Source organism: Oncorhynchus mykiss, chromosome 2 (genome assembly GCF_013265735.2).
Source record: "Oncorhynchus mykiss isolate Arlee chromosome 2, USDA_OmykA_1.1, whole genome shotgun sequence".
NCBI lineage: Eukaryota > Metazoa > Chordata > Actinopteri > Salmoniformes > Salmonidae > Oncorhynchus > Oncorhynchus mykiss.
In genome coordinates, this window is record NC_048566.1 from 92,437,426 (window position 1) to 92,461,366 (window position 23,941).

The window sequence follows — 23,941 nt, forward strand, 5'->3', positions numbered from 1 at the left end:
TGATAAATGTAATGTGTTGGGAGGAGTGTGTGGAAAGTGGAAGGCATTAGCGTGAAAGACAGATGCATGAATGTCTTCATCGTAACAGCAGACCTGGGTTCAAATACTATTTGATCATTTAAAATACTTCACCTGCTTGAATGAGCTATCCTGGCGCAATTGAACTAATAGAATAGTTGAAAAAGTGCAAACCCCATCTGGCACTCCAGGCAGACTAAAGCCAACGATAAAAGATATGGAATAGTTTCCGATTTGAAATAGTATTTGAACCCAACAATAGCCTGTATCAGAAGATCTGGAATAATGATGAGGCAGTTAGTTGATCATGATTTCACTAATTTACATACAGTTCTGTTTGTCCCAAATAAAACCCTATTCCCTACATAGTGCACTACTTTTGACTGGGGCCCATAGGGCTCTGGTCAAATGTAGTGCACTATATCGGGAATAGGATTCCATTTGGGATTTAGCCTGTGTCTTGAAGAAATGAATTCTCTCATTATCCCCACCAGACAGATAGCAAACGCCTCATATAATTTTATTTTAGCGCAGCCTCGTCTTGTGCGAATTGGCATACAAGGTTGTAGTCCAGAATAATTGGTTGAATTAAATGTAGCATTTACTCTGAAATAATGACCAATAACCTTACATTTTAGCCTGTATAAGCACGCAAATCACAGATAGAGCCTAGGTCTATCACCCACTGTCTCTATGTTGCTGCACGTTAAAAGATGATCAAAACCTTCTGTTGGCCAATATGCCCCTCTGCAGGCCGTTCGGCTGTACTGCATCATCAGATGTGATCATGAGGCGAATGACTTGACTATTTCTGAACTACAGATGCAAGTCCTCTCAGAGCAAATACAAACTGCTGTTTCAGTGGTTTCAGAGTGGACATTAATTCATGTAAGCAACATTTCTATAAGAGCATGGTGCAAGGAAACCAAGACGTCCACGTCAGAGAACGTTGAATATAAATTATATCCCATGTTGATTAATGTTCATTGCAATGGACTCATCAGACACAAACACACAAAAATACATGTTTCAATGTTAAAGCCCTTTTCAGTAGTTAGTTTGAATCAAAACTCAGATATATCTGATTAATTAGAGAGCATGATCGTACCTTCAGGAGGTTCTTCACGTAGATAAGGAGGAATCTCTTCGTTGTTGGAGTTGTCTACTGATGATGAACTGCTACTGGCTTCCTCCACCACCTCATTTTCATCACTAGGAACCTACAGGACAAGTCAGTGTGAGAACTGCAACCACATAGGCCTAACTGAATAAATAATATCATATAAATAATAAATAATATTATATCTCATATAGTTGCATTTCGCAGTTTAAATGAGGACATAATTCATGATAACGTAATAATAATCTCATGTAGTATGCCTATGTTGATCAATAGCGCCAGGATCAAATAAATACACTGAGAATAAAGAAAGTTTAAAAGAAAAATACAAAAATAAATAAAAAGCTTAAAATGAAAACGTTATGTTTGATCTAGAGCATTGAGAATAATAGAATATAAACTGTGATCATGTGGCACTAGGCAAAAAATAATCCTATTACATTGACACACTCATAATTGGCCCGAAAATAGAGACAGCAAGAATCCTGTTACAGTATCGTGTCAAAGTGGCTGCTGTGTATCACGTGTCTGTAACACACGTACACAAAGTAATCAGCAACATGTTCTGCAGCAGTGAGGTCGCTACATACGTAGCAAACAAACAATAATTTGTTTTTCCTGAAAGAGCATCACAGTGGGCTGGCTATTAAGGGGGAGGAACTCGAGTGATGTACACTGTGTTTATTTTCCTGTATGACACCAGGATTGTACACTACCTGCAACGTCTGTCATGTAATTGCAATAAAAGCACTTTTGCTTTTTATTGAATGCGAAAATGTGAGATTGCTACCAAAGACGTGCATTTCAAAAGCGTAGCTAACTGTACGATTTCAACAAAAACAAAATCCCAACATATACTCACTTTCATCTTTTGCTAGAAGCAGAAAACTGATCTCTTTCTGAACACTGTAAATTCCGCCACACAAGTAAAATTGGCTAATAAATGTGGAGCATGAAACACAAAACGTGTTAAAATAAACATATAACGAGGATCAGAGCTTCGTTTAGCTAAAATGTGCAGTGTTTTGCTGTCAAAATGTAACCGGAAGTGACGCTTGGGATGTTTACGGAATTCTTCTGTAACCTGCTGTAATGGTGATTTTCAGTCAGAAGGGGATATCATCGAGTCAAATGATTCAACGAGGAGGAGGAGGAGCAGCAGCATATTGGTTCAGCTTTATGCACTTTTAGCTGACTGACTAGAAAAGGCAAATAAATAAAAATAAATGAGGAATCGGTATCAGGTGCAAAATAGGTGGTGTCTAAGAAATGGCAAAAAATGATCATTGTTAAATACTTGAAAAACTAATGTTAACGTAGGCCTACTTGGCCAAATGTTATATAGCAATACTCCTCTCAAGCACAAAAGGCAAAATGCCTACTGGCCTATACACTATATCACCAAAAGTATGTGGACACCCCTTCAAATGAGTGGATTTGGTTATTTCAACCACACCCACTGCTGACAGGTGTATAAAATCGAGCACAGAGCCATAGACAAACGTTGGCAGTAGAATGGCCTGTACTGAAGAGCGCAGTGATGCCACCCTTCCAACACTTTCTTAGAGCTCTGACTTTCAGACCTGAAAATCACTGACGTCATGATTTGACCACATTGTTTTCCAGAGTTCCCAGTTGTCTTGAAAGCGCTGCGTTTCACCACTGACCTTTAACCTTTTAAACCAAAAGATGACAACAAATACATGTTTGACGATTATAACCTTATCAATATGGAGAATGTAGTTCATTTATTTGACCGTATTTCAATGTTAAGCAAACTAGCTAACTTTATTATTAGCAGTTTTAGCTAGCTTAATTGTTCCACGGCACCTCAACACATTCATGTCGGACTTCCACTTCCCAGTGGAAGCCACCCCAAGGTAGGCCTAGACCTCTGCAACCCCATGGCTGTGTTTACACAGGCACCCTAATTCTGATCTTTCCCACTAATTGGTATTTTGGCCAATCAGATCAGCTATTTTGTTAATCATTTAGCAATGTATCAGAATTGGGTACCTTTGTAAATAAAGCCCATGTTATCTCAAAAGCAGCTCTCCTTGAAAAGGGAGCAGGGGTCAGACTTGCCAATTCATAGACAGTAATGTTAAACATGTAACATCTATTAATGAACCTGTCCGCTGCCTGGGGCAAATGCACCAATGCTGTCCCAAAGCTTACTCTAAATGTCAATACAAGTCACTTGAGATACGGTTTTAGAAACATTTGGAACTTAACTTTCACATCGTCAAAAAAATGAAAGGTTAAATTACTACACACCTTTTTAGGGTTATGGTTATCATAGGGCCATATTTCCATGTAACAGCACATGTTTACAGAAGACAGAGGTGACCACGTGATCTAATTAGCTATCGGAGCGTTTCCTAACCCCTTGAAGAAGGACCCCAGCATAGTGTTGTAACTGAAAAATACTGTTTGCTGCAATTTGTGTTAAAACCGTTTAAACAGTAATTGTTTATTTTGCGTTTGTGTGATGTGAAAGTAGAGGGCTTTATTTTTCCAAAACGTTTCTACAGTAAATGCTAAAACAGTGTTGGATTGTAGTTCAACGTGATCAATACAAAGGAGATGATTGTGGACTACAGGAAAAAGCGGACCGAGCACATCCCCATTCTCATTGATGGGGCTCCAGTGGAGCAGGTTGAGAGCATCCACATCACCAACAAACTAACATGGTCCAAGCACACCAAGACAGTCGTGAAGAGGGCACGCCAAAACCTATTCCCCCCCAGGAGACTGAAAAGATTTGTCATGGGTCCTCAGATCCTTAAAAGGTTCTACAGCTGCACCATCGAGGGCATCCTGACAGGTTGCATCACTGCCTGGTATGGCAACTGCTTGGCATCCGACCACAAGGACACTATAGAGGGTAGTGCATCACTGGGGCCAAGCTTCCTACCATCCAGGACCTCTATACCAGGCGGTGTCAGAGGAAGGCTCTGCTACTGCACGGCAAGCGGTACCGGAGCACTTTTACACTGCCCCCCATCTTTTACACCGCTGCTACTCTCTGTTGTTATCATCTATGCATAGTCACTTTTATAATTCTACCTACATGTACATATTACCTCAACTAACTGGTGCCCCCGCACAATGACTCTATACTGGTACCCCCCCCCCCCCCCCCCCCCCCTTTATATAGGCTCGCTATTGTTATTTTACTGCTGCTCTTTAATTACTTGTTACTTTTAGTTCTTATTCTTATCCGTATTTTTTAAAACTGCATTGTTGACTAAAGGCTTGTAAGTAAGCATTTCCCTGTGAGGTCTACCTGGTATACCTGTTGTATTCGGCGCAATGTGACTAATACAATTTGATTTGATTTGATTTAGTTCACATGGAGCCGTCTGTGGTCCTTACCATCAGCTGAGAACCCAAGAGGGGGTACCTGTAGGCCGCCTTGGGTTCTCGAGAGTTGGGGTCGTACATCCCAAAAGGACCTACCCTGACCTGGCATAAACCATAACAAGGTATTTGATATAGGCTAGTAACAATCACACTTCAGAAGCCATTACAAGGTATTCGATATAGGCTAGTAACAATCACACTTCAGAAACCATTACAAGGTATTCGATATAGGCTAGTAACAATCACACTTCAGAAGCCATTACAAGGTATTCGATATAGGCTAGTAACAATCACACTTCAGAAACCATAACAAGGTATTCGATATAGGCTAGTGACAATCACACCTCTGAAACCATTACAAGGTATTTGACATAGGCTAGTAACAATCACACTTCAGAAACCATAACAAGGTATTCGATATAGGTTAGAGATAATCACACTACAGAGGAAATTGTTACACTTTACATTAGATTGACCAATACCAGGTGACATGGCCATGATTTTATCACCTGTAATTTTAACCCATGAATTCATTTGGAAATAAAAATGTTGAATATATATATAATTTTCGCTCAGTGACTTTCAGTATTGAAGATAATATAATGCTGTCAGAATTGAATACTTTAATGTAGAATGAAATTGCAACATTTTCTTTAAAAAAAGTACTATGTAGGCCTATACAAGCAATATAGGATAAGCCAAGAGCTACTGTACGTTCTTCTTGGCCTATTAGCCAAAACAAACAATCTGATTCTAAAAACAATGTAGATTGGCGTTGGAGGGAATAGCAGCCGTTTTACGTACTCCTGACCAAGTGCTCCTATCAACGGGATCTGAAAACTGTTAAATCCTATGTTCCTCCAAGTTGTGACTGAACAAGACAATGGAAAATATACATCTATCTAGTTTTTCTATACATTGGCAGGCCATTAAGTTGCCACTAAGTTACGACAAAACCTATTCCCCCTCAGGAGACTGAAAAGATTTGGCATGGGTCCTCAAAGGTTCTACAGCTGCACCATCGACAGCATCCTGACAGGTTGCATCACTGTCTGGTATGTCATCTGCTCGGCCTCCGACCGCAAGGCACTACAGAGAGTAGTACGAATGGCCCAGTACAACACTGGGGCCAAGCTTCCTGTCCTCCAGGACCTGCCACCCAGAAATTCTTGAGGGAAACCTGTTTCAGTCTTCCAGAGATTTGAGACTGGGACGGAGGTTCACCTTCTAGCAGGACAATGACCCTAAGCATACTGCTAAAGCAAAACTCGAGTGGTTTAAGGGAAAACATTTAAATCCCAGTGGCTAGATGTGCTAAGTTTATATAGACATACCCCAAGAGACTTGCAGCTTTAATTGCTGCAAAAGGTGGCACAACAAAAAATATTTTGCATCTTCAGTGGTAGGCATGTTGTGTAAATCAAATGATACAGACCCCACCAAAATCTATTTTAATACATTCCAGGTTGTAAGGCAACTAAATAGGAAAAAAGCCAAAGGGGTGAGTACTTTCACAAGCCACTGTATGTGCAGTCAGTGAAAGCATTGCCATATTTATCTCTCAATAGCACAAGGATGACGCAAGTGAAGTTTTGTCTAGTGCTGTAGGTTGGCTATCTTTGAATGCAGCAGAAGATGAGTGCAAAGATCACATTTGGAGTGAATCTGACTATTAGTCCATGAGATGATTTTTGGGGATTATTTTAAGCATTAGCGTAACGCAAGAAAAGTTTATCAATTGTTAATAGTTTCCTTATTTTTTAAGATATCAATGCCAAACTTAACAAGGTTCATCATGGTCATGTCTTTGATAGGCCATTGTGGAGTGGATTTACAAAATATTTAAATGGACATGGATTTCCTGTTTTATCAATAACTCAGCCATTTCTTAACTTTAAGGCCTCCCGAGTGGCGCAGTGGTTTAAGGCACTGCATGGCAGTGCTAGAGGCGTCACTACAGGCCCTGGTTCGTTCCCAGGCTGTGTCGCTCCGATAGGGCGGAGAACAATTGAGGATTGGTCGGGGGAGTAGGCCATCATTGTAAATAAGAACTGGTTCTTAACTGACTTGCCTAGTTAAATAAAGGTTAATAAAAAATAACCAATCCCTTAGCTTTTCCCTACAGTATAGGGTTGGGATATACTGTATACTTGACATGCATGCCTAAGTTGTGAAAGACCTATACTTCACGGCTGGACTCTTACTCATTTAGGTGAGCCGGTCTCGTGTTGAAGTAGAGGTACTTTCTTATTGGGCTATTGGTTAACACGTTGGTTTCTCCAGTGGTGGATCAGGGTTCAGATCGCACCTGTGATACTCATGAAGTGGTTTGTGTACAGATCCCAGTTACATTTAAATACACATTGTGCATTTGAAGGTTGACCTCACCTGGCCTACTTATTCCTTCTTTCTTCATATGAAAGAGCTCCTGGTGTCACGCCCTGACCATAGAGAGCCCTTGTTTCTCTATGGTGTAGTAGGTCAGGGTGTGACTAGGGAGTATTCTAGTTTCTCATTTCTAATTTGTGTTCTAGTTTATATTTTCTATGTTGGTGTTTTGTATGATTTCCAATTAGAGGCAGCTGGTAATCGTTGTCTCTAATTGGGGATCATATTTAAGTAGCTATTTTTCCCACCTGTGTTTGTGGGATATTATGTTGTGTTTGTGCCTGTGCACAACGTAGTCACGTTTCATCGGTCGGTTATTGAGTTATTGTTTTTAAGTTTCACTTTTGAAATAAATATGTGGAACTTAACCTCCGCTGCGCCTTGCTCCCGTTCTTACGACAACCGTGAAACCTGGAATTAAAACTCATATCATATGATTAGATAAGAGACTGAATTAACCAACTGATGAGGTGGTGCATCATTCTACAGAAAGTATGTGTAACATACTGTATTCAAATGTTAAGCTGTACATAAGAGTATCTGTATATTTCCCTTGCCATATTGCTTGCCATGTCTTCTGCCAGGATTTGAGTGGATTTAATTTGATATCTCCATTTCTAGAGGTATATTTCTATGCAAATTGTGTTGACTAATTTTGAGTTCAAATTTAATCTATTATTCTACGATTTTTTTCCCCCTGAGCCTTGGTTTTCAAGTTCAGTCCATTTCATCTGACAGTCATTTCATCTCAACCTGTGACTGTATTCAGTGTTTTATGCTAATTCAGTGTATCCTTCACTTCTATTTTATTGCATTGATGAATACATGAGGTGACATTGAAAGTTGTGTATGTCATGAAAAGAATTTGCAGAAATGTAACCTCTTATCCTTTCACTCTTACACATTAAAATGATATAATCCCTCTTATGATAAATATCATTATGTATATCTTCATGAATGTGTACATGTTCAATACCAGTATGTATATATCAAATATATAAACAGCAACAAGTGGGGTACTATTTTTTTTTTCTACCACTGTCAATGGTACCTTGTCCCCAGGCTAATTGTGACAGGGAGAGAGTGAGCCAGTGGGTGAACGAGACTGTGTATAGTGGAAATAATAATAATTTCCCCATGTTTCTTTACCCATCATTCTATAAACTTTTGGAGAGACCTGAGCACCTAATCTCTCATGACCTACTGAGGAGTGTCTTCCATCTGGCCACTCTACCAAAAAGGCTTGAATGGTGGAGTACTAAAGAGATGGTTGTCTTCTGGATGGTTTGCCTATCTCCACAGAGGAACTCTAGAGCTCTGTCAGAGTGGACATCGGGCTCTTGGTCACCTCCCCTGACCAAGGCCCTTCTCCCTCGATTGCTCAGTTTGACCGGGCGGCCAGCTCTAGGATGAGTCTTGGTGGTTCCAATCTTCTTCCATTTAAGAATGATGGACACTACTGTGTTCTTGGTACCCTTCCCCACATCTGTGCCTCGATTACAATCCTGTCTCGGAGCTCTATGGACAATTCCTTCGACCTCATGGCTTGATTTTTGCTCTGACATGCACTGTCAACTGTGGGACCTTATAGACAGTTGTGTGCCTTTCCAAATCATGTCCAATAAATTGAATTTACCACATGTGGACTCCAATAAAGTGTCATAGCAAAGAGTCTGAATACTTAGGTAAACAATGTATTTTTGTCTTTAAAAAAAAATAGATTTGCAAAAATGTTTAAAAAAAAACAGTTTTCGCTTTGTCATTATGGGGTATTGTGTATAAATGGATGATAAAAAAAAAATCAATTTCAGAATAAGGCATACATACATAACATGTGGAAAAAGTCTAGGGGTCTGAATACTTTCCAAAGGCACTGTATATTATATGGTTTATGGACATGTTCTTATTTTCACAATGTTGTGAATGAGCAGTCCAGTCCTTTAGGTATAATTTAGCTTAATGAGCGTGCTGTTAATTTCTCTCAGGATAATCAATTTATTGGATTACTCGACCTGTCTATGACAGAGTTTTACTGTAACATGGGTGACTGTGAATAGTGGCACTGGGACACATGAGTAAGGCCAACTCCTGCCTTGTAACCATGTACTATATGCTCACTGCGAGTTAAACAATGTCGAGAACGGAGAGGAGATAATGAAATGATAACTGAAAATGTTTTTTTTGAGAATGATCATGTTTGGCTAGCCATGTTTTTAATCCGTGCACCCTTGCGCATTTTCGGCTAACATGTTACAGTTGTATACTTCTCAGAAATACATGTGATAACACACATATTACAATCTAAGGATCGGCACACTCACTGGTCTGCCTTGTTGTCCTTGTGAGGTCACTAGTCCAAAGGTGACAGGTCAGCCAATGAGAGGAGTTTCTACTCTAACTGTCTCCCGTGTTGATATGTAAAAGGTTATTTATACATCAAGAGGCATGCATGCTAGTGTGGGTCTTTAACAATGATGTACAGTACCATTCAAAAGTTTGGACACGCCTACTCACTCAAGGGTTTTTCATTATATTTACTATTTTCTACATTGTATAATAATAGTGAAGACATCAACACTATGAAATAACACATATGGAATCATGTATTAACCAATAAAGTGTTATACAAATCAAAATATATTTTATATTTGAGATTCTTCAAAGTAGCCACCCTTTGCCTTGATGACAGCTTTGCACACTCTTGCCATTGTCTCAGCCAACTTCATGAGGTAGTCACCTGGCATGCAATTCAATTAACAGGTGTGCCTTGTTAAAAATTAATTAGTTGAATTTCTTTCCTTAATGCGTTTGAGCCAATCAGTTGTGTTGTGACAAGGTAGGGGGGTATACAGAAAACCTTATTTGGTAAAAGACCAAGTCCATATTATGGCAAGAACAGGTCAAATAAGCAAAGAGAAACGACAGTCCATCATTACTTTAAGGCATGAAGGTCAGTCAATCTGGAAAATTTCAAGAACTTTGAAAGTTTCTTCAAGTGCAGTCGCAAAAACCATCAAGCACCGTGATTAAACTGGATCTCATGAGGACCAGCACAGGAAAGGAAGACCCAGAGTTACCTTTGCTGCAGAGGGTTCATTAGAGTTACTAGCCTCAGAAATTGCAGCCCAAGTAAATGCTTCACAGAGTTCAAGTAACAGACACATCTCAACATCAACTGTTCAGAGGAGACTGCGTGAATCAGGCCTTCATGGTCAAATTGCTGCAAAGAAACCACTACTAAAGGACACCAATAAGAAGAAGATACTTGCTTGGGCCAAGAAACACAATGTGTGGTATTCCACCGTGAAGCATGGAGGAGGAGGGTGATGGTGTGGGGGTGCTTTGCTGGTAACAGTGATTTATTTAGAATTCAAGGCACACTTAAACAGCATGGCTACCACAGCATTCTGCTGCGATACGCCATCCCATCTGGTTTGCGCTTAGTGAGACTATCATTTGTTTTTCAACAGGACAATGACTCAACACACCTCCAGGCTGTGTAAGGCCTATTTGACCAAGAAGGAGAGTGGTGGAGTGCTGCATCAGATGACCTGGCCTCCACAATCACCTGACCTCAATCCAATTGAGATGGTTTGGGATGAGTTGGACCGCAGAGTGAAGGAAAGCAGCCAACAAGTGCTCAGCATATGTGGGAACTCCTTCAAGACAGTTGGACAAGCATTCCGGGTGAAGCTGGTTGAGAGAATGCCAAGAGTGTGCAAACCATGCCATCAAGGAAAAGGGTGGCAATTTTGAAAAATCTTAAATATAAAATACATTTAGAGTTGTTTAATGCTTTTTTGTCTATTACATGATTCCATATGTGTTATTCTATTATTCTACAATTAGAAAATAGTAAAAATAAAGAAAAACCCTTGAATGAATAGTTGTGTCCAAACTTTTGACTGGTACAGTATATGTACCTGTATATGTCTGGTTTTGTCTGGTTTTACTGGTTTTGACTGGTTGTGTCTGGTTTTACTGGTTTTTCACAACACACTGTATTGTGACTGAGTGTCTGTGGCTGTCGTCACAGTAAATCAACATTTCAGAGTGACAGATATATGATGATTGACAGGTTGTCTGTGGCATTGCGTTACTTTTTTTGGTTCATGGGCTACTTTTGAATCAGACCCAATAGCCCACCCCATTCTGGCCTGATGCCAGAAATGAATGCTCCCTTTATTTTCTATGGCATTTCTATGAATGCTCCTTTTATTTTCTATGGCATTTCTATGAATGCTCCTTTTATTTTCTTTATTTTCTCTGTGCCTTTACCGAGTAGATATTAAATCCAATAACACAGGCCATCTACATATGCCTACTATGGTGCCCAGTGCTCACACCACTGAGCTGCTCCTATCCAGGGAAAGCATTTGAGGAAATAATGACTAGGTCTACCCCCACCTGGTCATATATGTGGGGGAGGTGGTGCTATTTCTAGTTATGGGAGAATGCTGGGGTGGTCACAAGTAGGACCTTAGTCACATGATCTCATGGCAACAGGACTTCTCATAAAACAATAGGCTACTGTGTGTGTGTGTGTGTGTGTGTGTGTGTGTGTGTGTGTGTGTGTGTGTGTGTGTGTGTGTGTGTGTGTGTGTGTGTGTGTGTGTGTGTGTGTGTGTGTGTGTGTGTGTGTTTTGCAGGGCACCAACATGAAGGCCCAGTTTACAAGGTCAAAACACACCCCAGACCCCTAACCATAAACAAATACCATGCTTCACATGTGGCCGGTTGTCACCCTCTAACACAAGAGGTCAAGGCTTTATCTACTTCTTTATATGCTTTATGTCCAATGGGCCCTGAGTAAGAAAGTCATGAACGAGCTAATGATCCCCTAGCCTGATATAAAACAATGATGAGGTTAGAGGTTAGTCTGGTTTAGGAGGTTAGCAACCTCCTGGTCAAAATAATCTAATAGTAGAGCTTCTGTAAAGAAGACAATGCAAAACATTTATGCTTCTACTTTTGTGGCTTTAAAACATTGTGTCTGTATCTGTGTCTCTGGGTTTAAGGTGGTTCTCAGACTGAGTTTGCCCGTTTGTCTATCTGATGCACCTTCTGGGGCGGCAGGTGGCCTAGTGGTTAGAGCGTTGGGCCAGTAAGGTTGCTGGATCGAATCCCCGTGCTGACAAGGTAAAAATCTGTCGTTCTGCCCCTGAGCAAGGCAGTTAACCCACTGTTCCCCGATTGCCGAAGACGTGGATATTGATTAAGGCAGCCCTCCGCACCTCTCTGATTCAGGTTTATCCAGTTAACATAGCAAACTGCTGTTGGGCTGCAGGTTTAGCAGTGTTCATGTTCATCATGTTCGAGTTCATGTTCATCATGTTGATTTTGTGACCTGCTGTGCAGTAAAGCAGCTCAGTAATGTAATATAAACTAAAGTAAGGGGGGCAATGAGGCTGTAAGATTAGCGAAGGACATAGTTAAAAGACGGGCAGGAGCTCACATAACCTCCTCCTCTCCTCTTCCTCTCCTCTTCCTCTCCTCCTCCTCTCCTCCGCCAACCCTGGCTGCCAAAGACACTGACACAAATCATCCTAAAGTGTTATTACCTTGGCTTGATCACAGTCTCTGGCCTTCAAGTTTGTTGACGACTAGAAGAAATGGAGTGCCGAGCACGCCCCCATCCACATCGATGGGTCTGTAGTGGTGTGGGTCGAGAGCTTCAGGTTCCTCGGTGTCCACATCACTAAGGAATTAACATGGTCCACACACACCATCACAGTTGTGAAGAGGGCACGACATCACCTCTTCCTCCTCAAGAGGCTGAAAATATTTGGCGTGGGCCCTCAGATCCTCAAAAGGCTTTACAGCTGCACCATTGAGAACATGAGAGCTTTATCAAATCAAATCAAATCAAATTGTATTCGTCACATACACATGGTTAGCAGATGTTAATGCGAGTGTAGCGAAATGCTTGTGCTTCTAGTTCCGATAATGCAGTAATAACCAACGAGTAATCTAACCTAACAATTCCACAACTGTAAAGGGATAAAGAATATGTACATAAAGATATATGAATGAGTGATGGTACAGAACGGCATAGGCAAGATGCAGTATATACATATGAGATGAGTAATGTAGGGTATATAAACATAAAGTGGCATAGTTTAAAGTGGCTAGTGATACATTTTTTTCATCAATTTCCATCAATTCCATAATTAAAGTGGCTGGAGTTGAGTCAGTATGTTTGCAGCAGCCACTCAATGTTAGTGGTGGCTGTTTAACAGTCTGATGGCCTTGAGATAGAAGCTGTTTTTCAGTCTCTCGGCCCCTGCTTTGATGCACCTGTACTGACCTCGCCTTCTGGATGATAGCGGGGTGAACAGGCAGTGGCCCGGGTGGTTCTTGTCCTTGATGATCTATCTGGCCTTCCTGTGACATCGGGTGGTGTAGGTGTCCTGGAGGGCAGGTAGTTTGCCCCCGGTGATGCGTTGTGCAGACCTCACTACCCTCTGGAGAGCCTTACGGTTGTGGGCGGAGCAGTTGCCGTACCAGGCGGTGATACAGGCCGACAGGATGCTCTCGATTGTGCATCTGTAGAAGTTTGTGAGTGCTTTTGGTGACAAGCCAAATTTCTTCAGCGCTGCTGCGCCTTCTTCACAACGCTCTCTGTGTGGACCAATTCAGTTTGTCCTTGAGGTGTACACCGAGGAACTTGAAACTTACTAGCCTCTCCACTACTGTTCCGTCGATGTGGATAGGGGGGTGCTCCCTCTGCTGTTTCATGAAGTCCACAATCATCTCCTTTGTGTTGTTGACATTGAGTGTAAGGTTATTTTCCTGACACCACACTCCAAGGGCCCTCACCTCCTCCCTGTAGGCCGTCTCGTCATTGTTGATAATCAAGCCTACCACTGTAGTGTCGTCCGCAAACTTGATGATTGAGTTGGAGTGGCCACACAGTCGTGGGTGAACAGGGAGTACAGGAGAGGGCTCAGAACGCACCCTTGTGGGGCCCCAGTGTTGAGGATCAGCGGGGTGGAGATGTTGTTACCTACCCTCACCACCTGGGGGGGGGCGGCCCGTCAGGAAGTCCAGTACCCAGTTGCGCAGGGCGGGGTCGAGACCCAGGGTCTCGAGCTTGATGACGAGTTTGGAGGGTACTATGGTGTTACATGATGAGCTGTAGTCGATGAACAGCATTCTCACATAGGTATTCCTCTTGTCCAGATGGGTTAGGGCAGTGTGCAGTGTGCAGTGTGGTTGCGATTGCGTCATCTGTGGACCTATTGGGGTGGTAAGCAAATTGGAGTGGGTCTAGGGTGTCAGGTAGGGTGGAGGTGATATGGTCCTTGACCAGTCTCTCAAAGCACTTCATGATGACGGAAGTGAGTGCTACGGGGCAGTAGTCATTTAGCTCAGTTACCTTAGCTTTCTTGGGAACAGAAACAATGGTGGCCCCCTTGAAGCATGTTGGAACAGCAGACTGGGATAAGGATTGATTGAATATGTCCGTAAACACACCAGCTAGCTGGTCTGCGCATGCTCTGAGGACGCGGCTGGGGATGCCGTCTGGGCCTGCAGCCTTGCATATTGACTCAGTCCTGGTACTCCCTGTATATAGCCATGCTATTACCTCGTACCCCTGAACAACGGCTCAGTACTGGTACTCCCTGTATATAGCCATGTTATTACCTCGTACTCCTGAACAACGGCTCAGTACTGGTACCTCCTGTATATAGCCATGTTATTACCTCGTACCCCTGAACAACGGCTCAGTACTGGTACTTCCTGTATATAGCTATGTTATTACCTCGTACCCCTGAACAACGGCTCAGTACTGGTACTTCCTGTATATAGCCATGTTATTGCCTCGTACTCCTGCACATTGACTCAGTACTGGTACTCCCTGTATATAGCCATGTTATTACCTCGTACCCCTAAACAACAACTCAGTACTGGTGCTCCCTGTATATAGCCATGTTATTACCTCATACCCCTGAACAACAACTCAGTACTGGTGCTCCCTGTATATAGCCATGTTATTACCTCGTCCTCCTGCACCTTGACTCAGTACTGGTACTCCCTGTATATAGCCATGTTATTACCTCATACCCCTAAACAACAACTCAGTACTGGTACTCCCTGTTTATAGCCATGTTATTACCTCGTACCCCTAAACAACAACTCAGTACTGGTGCTCCCTGTATACAGCCATGTTATTACCTCGTACCCCTGAACAACAACTCAGTACTGGTGCTCCTGTATATAGCCATGTTATTACCTCGTCCTCCTGCACATTGACTCAGTACTGGTACTCCCTGTATATAGCCATGTTATTACCTCATACCCCTGAACAACAACTCAGTACTGGTACTCCCTGTATATAGCCATGTTATTACCTCGTACCCCTAAACAACAACTCAGTACTGGTACTCCCTGTATATAGCTATGTTATTACCTCGTACCCCTAAACAACAACTCAGTACTGGTACTCCCTGTATATAGCCATGTTATTGACCTCATTCACTGTTAGTCTATGAAGCATTTGACTAATAACATTTGATTTGATTTAATTCTAAAATAACATGAACCTTACTACTTAACTGCAGCATAATTTAATGACCTTGCTACGCTAACAGTCTTATCCTATGTCAACCTATTAGTTAGTGTGTTAGTGTGACTTAATGGCTGCGTTTACACAGGCAGCCCAATTCTGATATTTTACCTAATTATTGGCAAAAGAGGTGATCTGATCTGTCAAAAGACCAATTAGTGGGTAAAGATCAGAATTCCTCCCTTTACTTGTTATAATTTGAATAGTCTCTTCTTCCACCAGCAACCATGCCGACTGTGGGTGAAATAGGCTACTGTTCCATGTGTATGGCTGGAAAGACAGACTATCATCTGATTCTGAATCTTGTCTTCTTGTCAGTAATTGAATAGCCACTGGGGGGCATCTAGGGATGTTTCAACCACCTCATTCAGTAGAAGTGCTGTGGACGCCCCTCCTTCAACACCATTCAAACCATCACTTCCTTTTTTGGTCATCTCCTTCTGAACAACTTCCTCTGGTCTGTGGATGTCATTAGACCTGGTAACCAGATTAAAGTAACTGTTGTCAACGAGGGTCAGTATGGAATAGAGTCTGTTGTCACTGTGGTTTACCACTGTGTAAAGACTTACTTCATTGACAGGCTATGAGGACAATCATTTTACTGTCGGAACATCAGGGTTGGGATCAATTCAGACAGTTAATTGAAATTCCCATTTCCCTCATTGACATGACATAATTCAATTACTTCATTGGAAGGAGTCAAGCCCAAGCCTGAGGGACACATTCTCTGGTCATTGAACACTGAGCAGTTGTAACTGTGTTGCTTCCTTCCCTCACCTTGTCCCAATCCGGACTCGAAACAGGGACCCTCTGAACACATCAACAACCATCACTCCATAAAAGCAAGGGATTCAACCACTTCAAGGTCTCAGAGTGAGTGACGTCTCTGGATTCATCACTAATAACGCGCACCGCTAACTAGCTAGCCATTTCACATCGGTTACACAGTAGCCATAGATGTTTATTTTGGTTTGTTAAAGTATTTCCTACATTTATATTGGTTAAAACAGTCTTGTCATTGTATGTCTTTATATGACTTTTGTCCCATCCCATTGCTACTGAGTCTCTGAAAAGTCCTTTGAAGGCCTGGCGGGAGTTCCATAAAGGCTTTGCGTTGTCACTAGTCTCTGGTTGGTTGTCTGTAACACTGAGACAGACAGACAGACAAAGAGCCATATCTCCATTATGACTGATGCACCAGACCTTATTTATAGTGGCCTCCAACATGCCTTTCTCTGCAGATGCATCATCAACCTGTCTTCCAGTTGTCCAACTATAGACCAGGGCTCCGCCAAACAGCTATAAATTATCAGAGGCCAAATGAGACTCTTGAGTGAGTGTGTGCGCACGTGTGTGTGTGTGTGTGTGTATGTGCATGTATGTGTGTGTGTGTGTTTGTGCTTTTAAGTTCCGCATTGGTTTGTAAGGGTGACAATGTCTCCTAAAAAGGCCTGAGGTTTTGAAGGTATGTGATGGCATGGGTCCTGCGTATTCCTATTTAAATTCAGAGAGCAGGTGAGCCAGGCGCACTCTCCTCTCGTCTCTCTCTCTTTCAAGGGACTGTAACACATCGCCTCCTGTCCAGCTCTCCAGGGTAAGTCCAGCACACATGCAATTCTCTGTTTCAATGGGATTATAGGATTACCGTAATAGTAATTTATCTCATAGTATTACATTTACGCTAGTCATTTGGCAGACGCTATTCTCTCATCCAAAGCAACTTACGATCAATGGCTTTATCATAATTACCACACATGACTATGTCATCTATATGTATCATTTATACTTAAACACAGAACACACAGTAGGTTACAGGCATGTGTGGACCCCAGGAAGAGTAGCTGCTGCTTTTGCAACAGCAACTCGGGATCTTATTAATAAAATACCAAATACCAAATATGAGAGATAAAGAGCCATTCAAGTATTTTCTGACAGATTATGTTAATATATAAGTGATCTCACAACCACATGGCTAATGTGGATAGGAAATGCAATACAAGTCCTTGCTTTAATAGATGTTTAAGAACTTCTTTTGACTGTGTTTTAGGCTGTTGGTTAGGACCAACACAGAAATACCTTTTAAGCACTTAAAGCGATTCAAATGTAACACTGTCCTCTGTATTGTACATTACAATAACATAACAGTAACATAACACAGACAGACAACACAGACAGACAGACAGACAGACAGACAGACAGACAGACAGACAGACAACACAGACAGACAGACAACACAGACAGACAGACAGACAGACAGACAGACAGACAGACAGACAGACAGACAGACAACACAGACAGATAGACAGACAACACAGACAGACAGACAACACAGACAGACAGACAGACAGACAACACAGACAGACAGACAGACAGACAGACAACACAGACAGACAGACAGACAGACAGACAGACAGACAGACAGACAGACAGACAGACAGACAGACAGACAGACAGACAGACAGACAACACAGACAGACAGACAGACAGACAGACAGACAGACAGACAGACAACACAGACAGATAGACAGACAACACAGACAGACAGACAACACAGACAGATAGACAGACAACACAGACAGACAGACAGACAGACAGACAGACAGACAGACAGACAGACAGACAGACAGACAGACAGAGACACTGCTACAGAATGAGACCACAGTGGGAAGGGCAGCTACTGTTAAAGACATGCTCCGGAACTTTGGCAACTATTACGCCTTTTTTAAACCTCTCACTTTGGGCTGGATGTGTCAATGTGTTGTTCATACATGCATAATCTATGAGCAGAATTAATGTTTTACATCAATTAGCCACAAAATCCCTAGTTTGAAAGCGACTGTTTTTCTGGAAGCTGTGCTTCTCCATTTTCCCTCCATTTTCCCCCATGTGAGCCAGCAACCTAGTAATTAAATTTAAACCAATGAGCTTCAGTCCCTCGCCACTTGAGTGACAGCTAGCAAGAGTCTCATCATGCACTCCCACAAGGGAGAGAGAGAGAGAGAGCGAGAGAGCAATGACATGGTGCACATATCTGCACATATGTGACAATTTTCAGGGACCACTCGTGAGCGCTACTTTCAGAACTACTGGCTAAAAAGTATACTCTTTAATGCGGTAATACCTTGTTTTGTTACTACCATATGCCATGTGTGAAACACATTGTACTCTGACACACCTGACAACTGGTCTGTTTGGTGTGTGTGTGTGTGTGTGTGTGTGTGTGTGTGTGTGTGTGTGTGTGTGTGTGTGTGTGTGTGTGTGTGTGTGTGTGTGTGTGTGTGTGTGTGTGTGTGTGTGTGTGTGTGTGTGTGTGTGTGTGTGTGTGTGTGTGTGTGTGTGTGTGTGTGTGTGTGTGCGTGCGTGCGTGTGTAGGCCTACAGTAACCGGACTCAACCATGTGTGACGAGGAAGAGACAACAGCCTTGGTGTGCGACAACGGCTCAGGACTGGTGAAGGCTGGCTTTGCCGGTGACGATGCCCCCAGGGCAGTATTCCCCTCTATTGTGGGGCGCCCCCGTCATCAGGTCAGACCCCATCTTACTCTCCTCTACTACCCTTCCATGTCAATCAGAGGGGTCATTCCTGAAATAGAGACGCAACACTATTGTTAGTCGGTCATTGCTCCTACAGTATGGCTAACCTGGGCTCAGATCTGTTTGTGCTCTTGCCAACTACATTGCTGTCGTTACCAAGCCAAACATGGCATGGCGATGAGTGAAAAGGAGTTGGCATGATGGCACAAACAGACTGGCACTCAGACTACAGTACGGACAAGTTTCCTGAACCCAGAGGAAGCCTAGACCTGGACCAACAAAAAAAATACACTTTCAATGGAGATTCTCTATTGAGCATGCTTTTTTAGTTTAGTAGGTTTCATCTGGGTCTGGGAAACCAGACCGTGTGTCATTTGCAGATCAATATGTGTCTGTTGCTGTTCACGTTCACATCTGGACCACAGGAGGCTGCTGAGGGGAGAACGGCTCATAATAATGGCCGGAACGGAGTAAATGGAATGGCATCAAACACCTGGAGTCCATGTATTTGATGTATTTGATACCATTCCACTAATTCCACTCCAGTCATTACCACAAACCCGTCCTCCCTGCTGTGACCTGTACCTACTGTACATATGAATGAGCCTTGCCTGTCTCTCTCTTCCCCTGCAGGGTGTGATGGTGGGTATGGGTCAGAAGGACTCCTATGTAGGAGACGAGGCCCAGAGCAAGAGAGGTATCCTGACCCTCAAGTACCCCATTGAGCATGGCATCATCACTAACTGGGACGACATGGAGAAGATCTGGCATCACACCTTCTACAATGAGCTGCGTGTGGCCCCTGAAGAGCACCCTGTCCTGCTCACTGAGGCCCCCCTCAACCCCAAGGCCAACAGGGAGAAGATGACCCAGGTGGGTCACCTGCCTTAATTAATCCAATTACCTGGCTGGCAATCTTATGCTGTTTAGCATTACAACACAACTAATGTTGATGGATGATGTTCTTATATTTGCTTTATTATTAGGTGCATTGCCAAATAATGGATTTATGAGCCTGTTTTCTAAAACCGTGGGGTTTTCTTCCTGACAGATCATGTTTGAGACCTTCAATGTGCCAGCTATGTATGTGGCCATCCAGGCTGTGCTGTCTCTGTATGCCTCTGGTCGTACAACAGGTGAGTGCGCCTCCTAACCCAAAACCCAAAAAGTGACGTACGGTACAGCGAATGCATACATTTTCAGAATGTTTGGCACCAGCAGGAATGAAAAACCCACAACCCTGGCATTGACCACTATGATGCTCGTCAGTGTGTTTGTACTAATGTGTCTCACCTGTGCAGGTATTGTGCTGGACGCTGGTGATGGTGTGACCCACAACGTGCCCGTGTATGAGGGTTACGCCTTGCCCCACGCCATCATGAGACTGGACTTGGCTGGCAGAGACCTGACTGATTATCTGATGAAGATCCTCACTGAGAGAGGATACTCTTTCGTTACCACCGGTAACCATGGAGACCTTTTTAGATACAACCAAACTCATATACAACTATATCAATATTGACAGAAATGTTTTTTTTGTACCTTCTAACAGTATCATAAAAATGTCACCTTTCACCCAGTTGATATGATGTGTCAACACCTGATTTTTTGTTTAATTGCATCTTGTCACCTTTGTTGATCTCTCATTATCTTACAGTGTATCCTATTGGCAAAATAGAGTAGCTGCAATCCTTCATTATTTTCCTAGTGTAGTGACTGTGCCTGTAGAAGATCCTGATCAGTGTAGTTAGATTTGACACATAGGTTAAGGTCCCCCTCTACAGTTACCGTTTCTTCCTTTATGCCTGTCCACGGTTGGCAACATGATCTCACAAACTCCATGCTATATTTGAATCCCACAGCTGAGAGAGAGATTGTGCGTGACATCAAGGAGAAGCTGTGCTACGTGGCCCTGGACTTTGAGAATGAGATGGCCACCGCTGCCTCCTCCTCCTCTCTGGAGAAATCCTACGAGTTGCCCGACGGACAGGTCATCACCATCGGTAACGAGAGGTTCCGTTGCCCAGAGACCCTCTTCCAGCCCTCCTTCATCGGTCAGTACAAATTCTTACAACTTCACAATGTTCAATAGCCTGGTCCCAGATCAGTTTGTCTTGTCAACTCCTATATAGCTGTTGTCAAGACAACACAAATAGATCTGGGACCAGGCTAGATATTCTGTGCTGTAGCACAAGTAATGTATTTAAGATCATGCAGGATAAGAGGAAGTAAAAGTCACCATATGGATCATTCATGAAGGATATTTATTGATATAATTTTCCCGAGAGTACTCTGTGTGTCAATATTTCATTGTCTATTATATCTTGCTTATGAAGTTTGTGGTTTGGTTTGATCCTCTCTTTTCCAACGGAGGCTTCACCTCACATGACAAGGCTCAGAATCCATTGCTCTGTTTCTTTATTCTCTTGCCCAAGACTGTTATCCCCATAGGTATGCAGTTCAGAATATGGGTGTAAAGACTGTTATCTCCATAGGTATGCAGTTCAGAATATGGGTGTAAAGACTGTTATCCCCATAGGTATGCAGTTCAGAATATGGGTGTAAAGACTGTTATTCCCATAGGTATGCAGTTCAGAATATGGGTGTAAACACTGTTATCCCCATAGGTATGCAGTTCAGAATATGGGTGTAAACACTGTTATCCCCATAGGTATGCAGTTCAGAATATGGGTGTAAAGACTGTTATCTCCATAGGTATGCAGTTCAGAATATGGGTGTAAAGACTGTTATCCCCATAGGCATGCAGTTCAGAATATGGGTGTAAAGACTGTTATCCCCATAGGTATGCAGTTCAGAATATGGGTGTAAACACTGTTATTCCCATAGGTATGCAGTTCAGAATATGGGTGTAAACACTGTTATTCCCATAGGTATGCAGTTCAGAATATGGGTGTAAAGACTGTTATCCCCATAGGTATGCAGTTCAGAATATGGGTGTAAACACTGTTATTCCCATAGGTATGCAGTTCAGAATATGGGTGTAAACACTGTTATCCCCATAGGTATGCAGTTCAGAATATGGGTGTAAACACTGTTATCCCCATAGGTATGCAGTTCAGAATATGGGTGTAAACACTGTTATTCCCATAGGTATGCAGTTCAGAATATGGGTGTAAAGACTGTTATCCCCATAGGTATGCAGTTCAGAATATGGGTGTAAAGACTGTTATTCCCATAGGTATGCAGTTCAGAATATGGGTGTAAAGACTGTTATCCCCATAGGTATGCAGTTCAGAATATGGGTGTAAAGTCTGTTATTTGTTATCCCCATAGGTATGGAGTCTGCTGGTATCCATGAGACCACATACAACGGCATCATGAAGTGCGACATTGACATCCGTAAGGACCTGTACGCCAACAACGTCTTGTCCGGCGGTACCACCATGTACCCTGGTATCGGTGACCGCATGCAGAAGGAAATCACAGCCCTGGCCCCCAGCACTATGAAAATCAAGGTATGTATAATATATGCATCTTATTCTCTTTGATAATTACATCCAGCTAACCTTACCACCATCCCATTACTGTGAGTCAATTATTTAACAGTGATGAACCTGAAAGTACTTTGAGGAAAAAGTTTTATAGTACCCTTGGTGAAGCAAAGTTCGATTAGTATAGACACTTGACTTTGCATAAAAACCCAGCTTGACTCGGTCCTAACCACTGACTATCGCTCCCTGTAGATGATTGCCCCCCCTGAGCGTAAATACTCTGTCTGGATCGGCGGCTCCATCCTGGCCTCCTTGTCTACCTTCCAGGCCATGTGGATCAGCAAAGACGAGTATGAGGAGGCCGGGCCCTCAATCGTCCACAGGAAGTGCTTCTAAATTACCCTCTCCTCTTATCTCGACTCTCTTCCTGCCCTAAAATCATTGCTCTCTGTTTTTCTCATGTGTCTCTAATACCCACAAACGACCCATTGTATGTGTTTACTATTTGTGCAATCTGTATTACGGGTCATCGGACTATCAGCATATTTACAAGCATTTCACAACACCCGCAATAACATCTGCTAAACACAGTGTATGTGACCAATAACATCTGCTAAACACAGTGTATGTGACCAATAACATCTGCTAAACACAGTGTATGTGACCAATAACATCTGCTAAACACGTGTATGTGACCAATAACATCTGATTTGATATTGCTAAATAAATGAATTCTGCCTTTTGACTTCCCTGTGCTTATGTGACCTCATGAAATGTAATATAATCAGGTTCATTAAAAGTAGTTTGACAAAAATGGCTTCTTCCAGGACAATTTTGCATAATCACACGTCTACAGTGTTAATAGATGTCACAGAGCATGCAGTGTAACTGCATTTCCATTCCACTAATTAGAAATTCTGGGATATGCTTATATATTATTTACACATATGACATTTGACATTTTCTGTTGAAAGCTTTTTCAAACATAGAAAAAAAAATGCTAATATACTTCCATTATTATCTGAGTGGACTCCATACATTTACATTACAACTACACATCAAATGAAGTGGTTTGGGTTTGATGTTTAGTTTGATGTCGATGAGGTCCCAGTTGAAATATACTGTAATGTGACGCAACGCCCACTGGGTGGCAGAAGTTAGTCTTTTCAGGGCGGTGAAGTCACTCGCTCAGACCCGTTCAATAAACTCTTGGGTGTTGTTTGCACATTAGCTATATGATGACAAACACAGTCAAATATGTTGCAGGCAACAGATACATCAACATACAGAGAATATTATTTCATCTGTACTACAGGTTAGATAATATTTGGAGCCACAGCCAAATGTAGTAGCAGTGTAGACATCCTCCCAACATGAGAATAAGACATGCAATTGCAATCTAGGACAGAGGCGGTATGTACCATGGACCTTTCTTTCTAACGACACTCTGCTACATGCTATATATCCTGCTGAAAGGGGAATGGGAGTGTCTCGT

The 23,941-nt window shown here is 42.4% G+C and overlaps 2 protein-coding genes across 2 annotated transcripts in view; one reads left to right on the plus strand and one right to left on the minus strand.

Moving 5' to 3' along the window:
- LOC110499897 (transmembrane protein 263) overlaps positions 1-2,207 on the minus strand; it is a 41,579-nt gene extending 39,372 nt beyond the window's left edge. The window contains exons 1-2 of the mRNA XM_021576959.2: positions 2,001-2,207; positions 1,127-1,238 (exon numbers count right to left, since the gene is read on the minus strand). Of these exons, the coding sequence (XP_021432634.1) occupies positions 1,127-1,238; positions 2,001-2,006 (118 nt within the window). The 5' untranslated portion in view covers positions 2,007-2,207. The remainder of the gene's footprint in view (positions 1-1,126; positions 1,239-2,000) is intronic.
- Positions 2,208-16,899: 14,692 nt separating this feature from the next.
- Positions 16,900-23,191, plus strand: LOC110499906 (actin, alpha cardiac muscle 1). Its single transcript, XM_021576970.2, has 8 exons — positions 16,900-17,055; positions 18,834-18,985; positions 19,628-19,867; positions 20,046-20,130; positions 20,296-20,457; positions 20,857-21,048; positions 22,289-22,470; positions 22,699-23,191. Exons 2-8 carry the CDS (start codon positions 18,857-18,859, stop codon positions 22,840-22,842), a joined length of 1,134 nt encoding a protein of 377 aa, XP_021432645.1. The 5' UTR covers positions 16,900-17,055; positions 18,834-18,856; the 3' UTR covers positions 22,843-23,191.
- Positions 23,192-23,941: the final 750 nt, after the last annotated feature.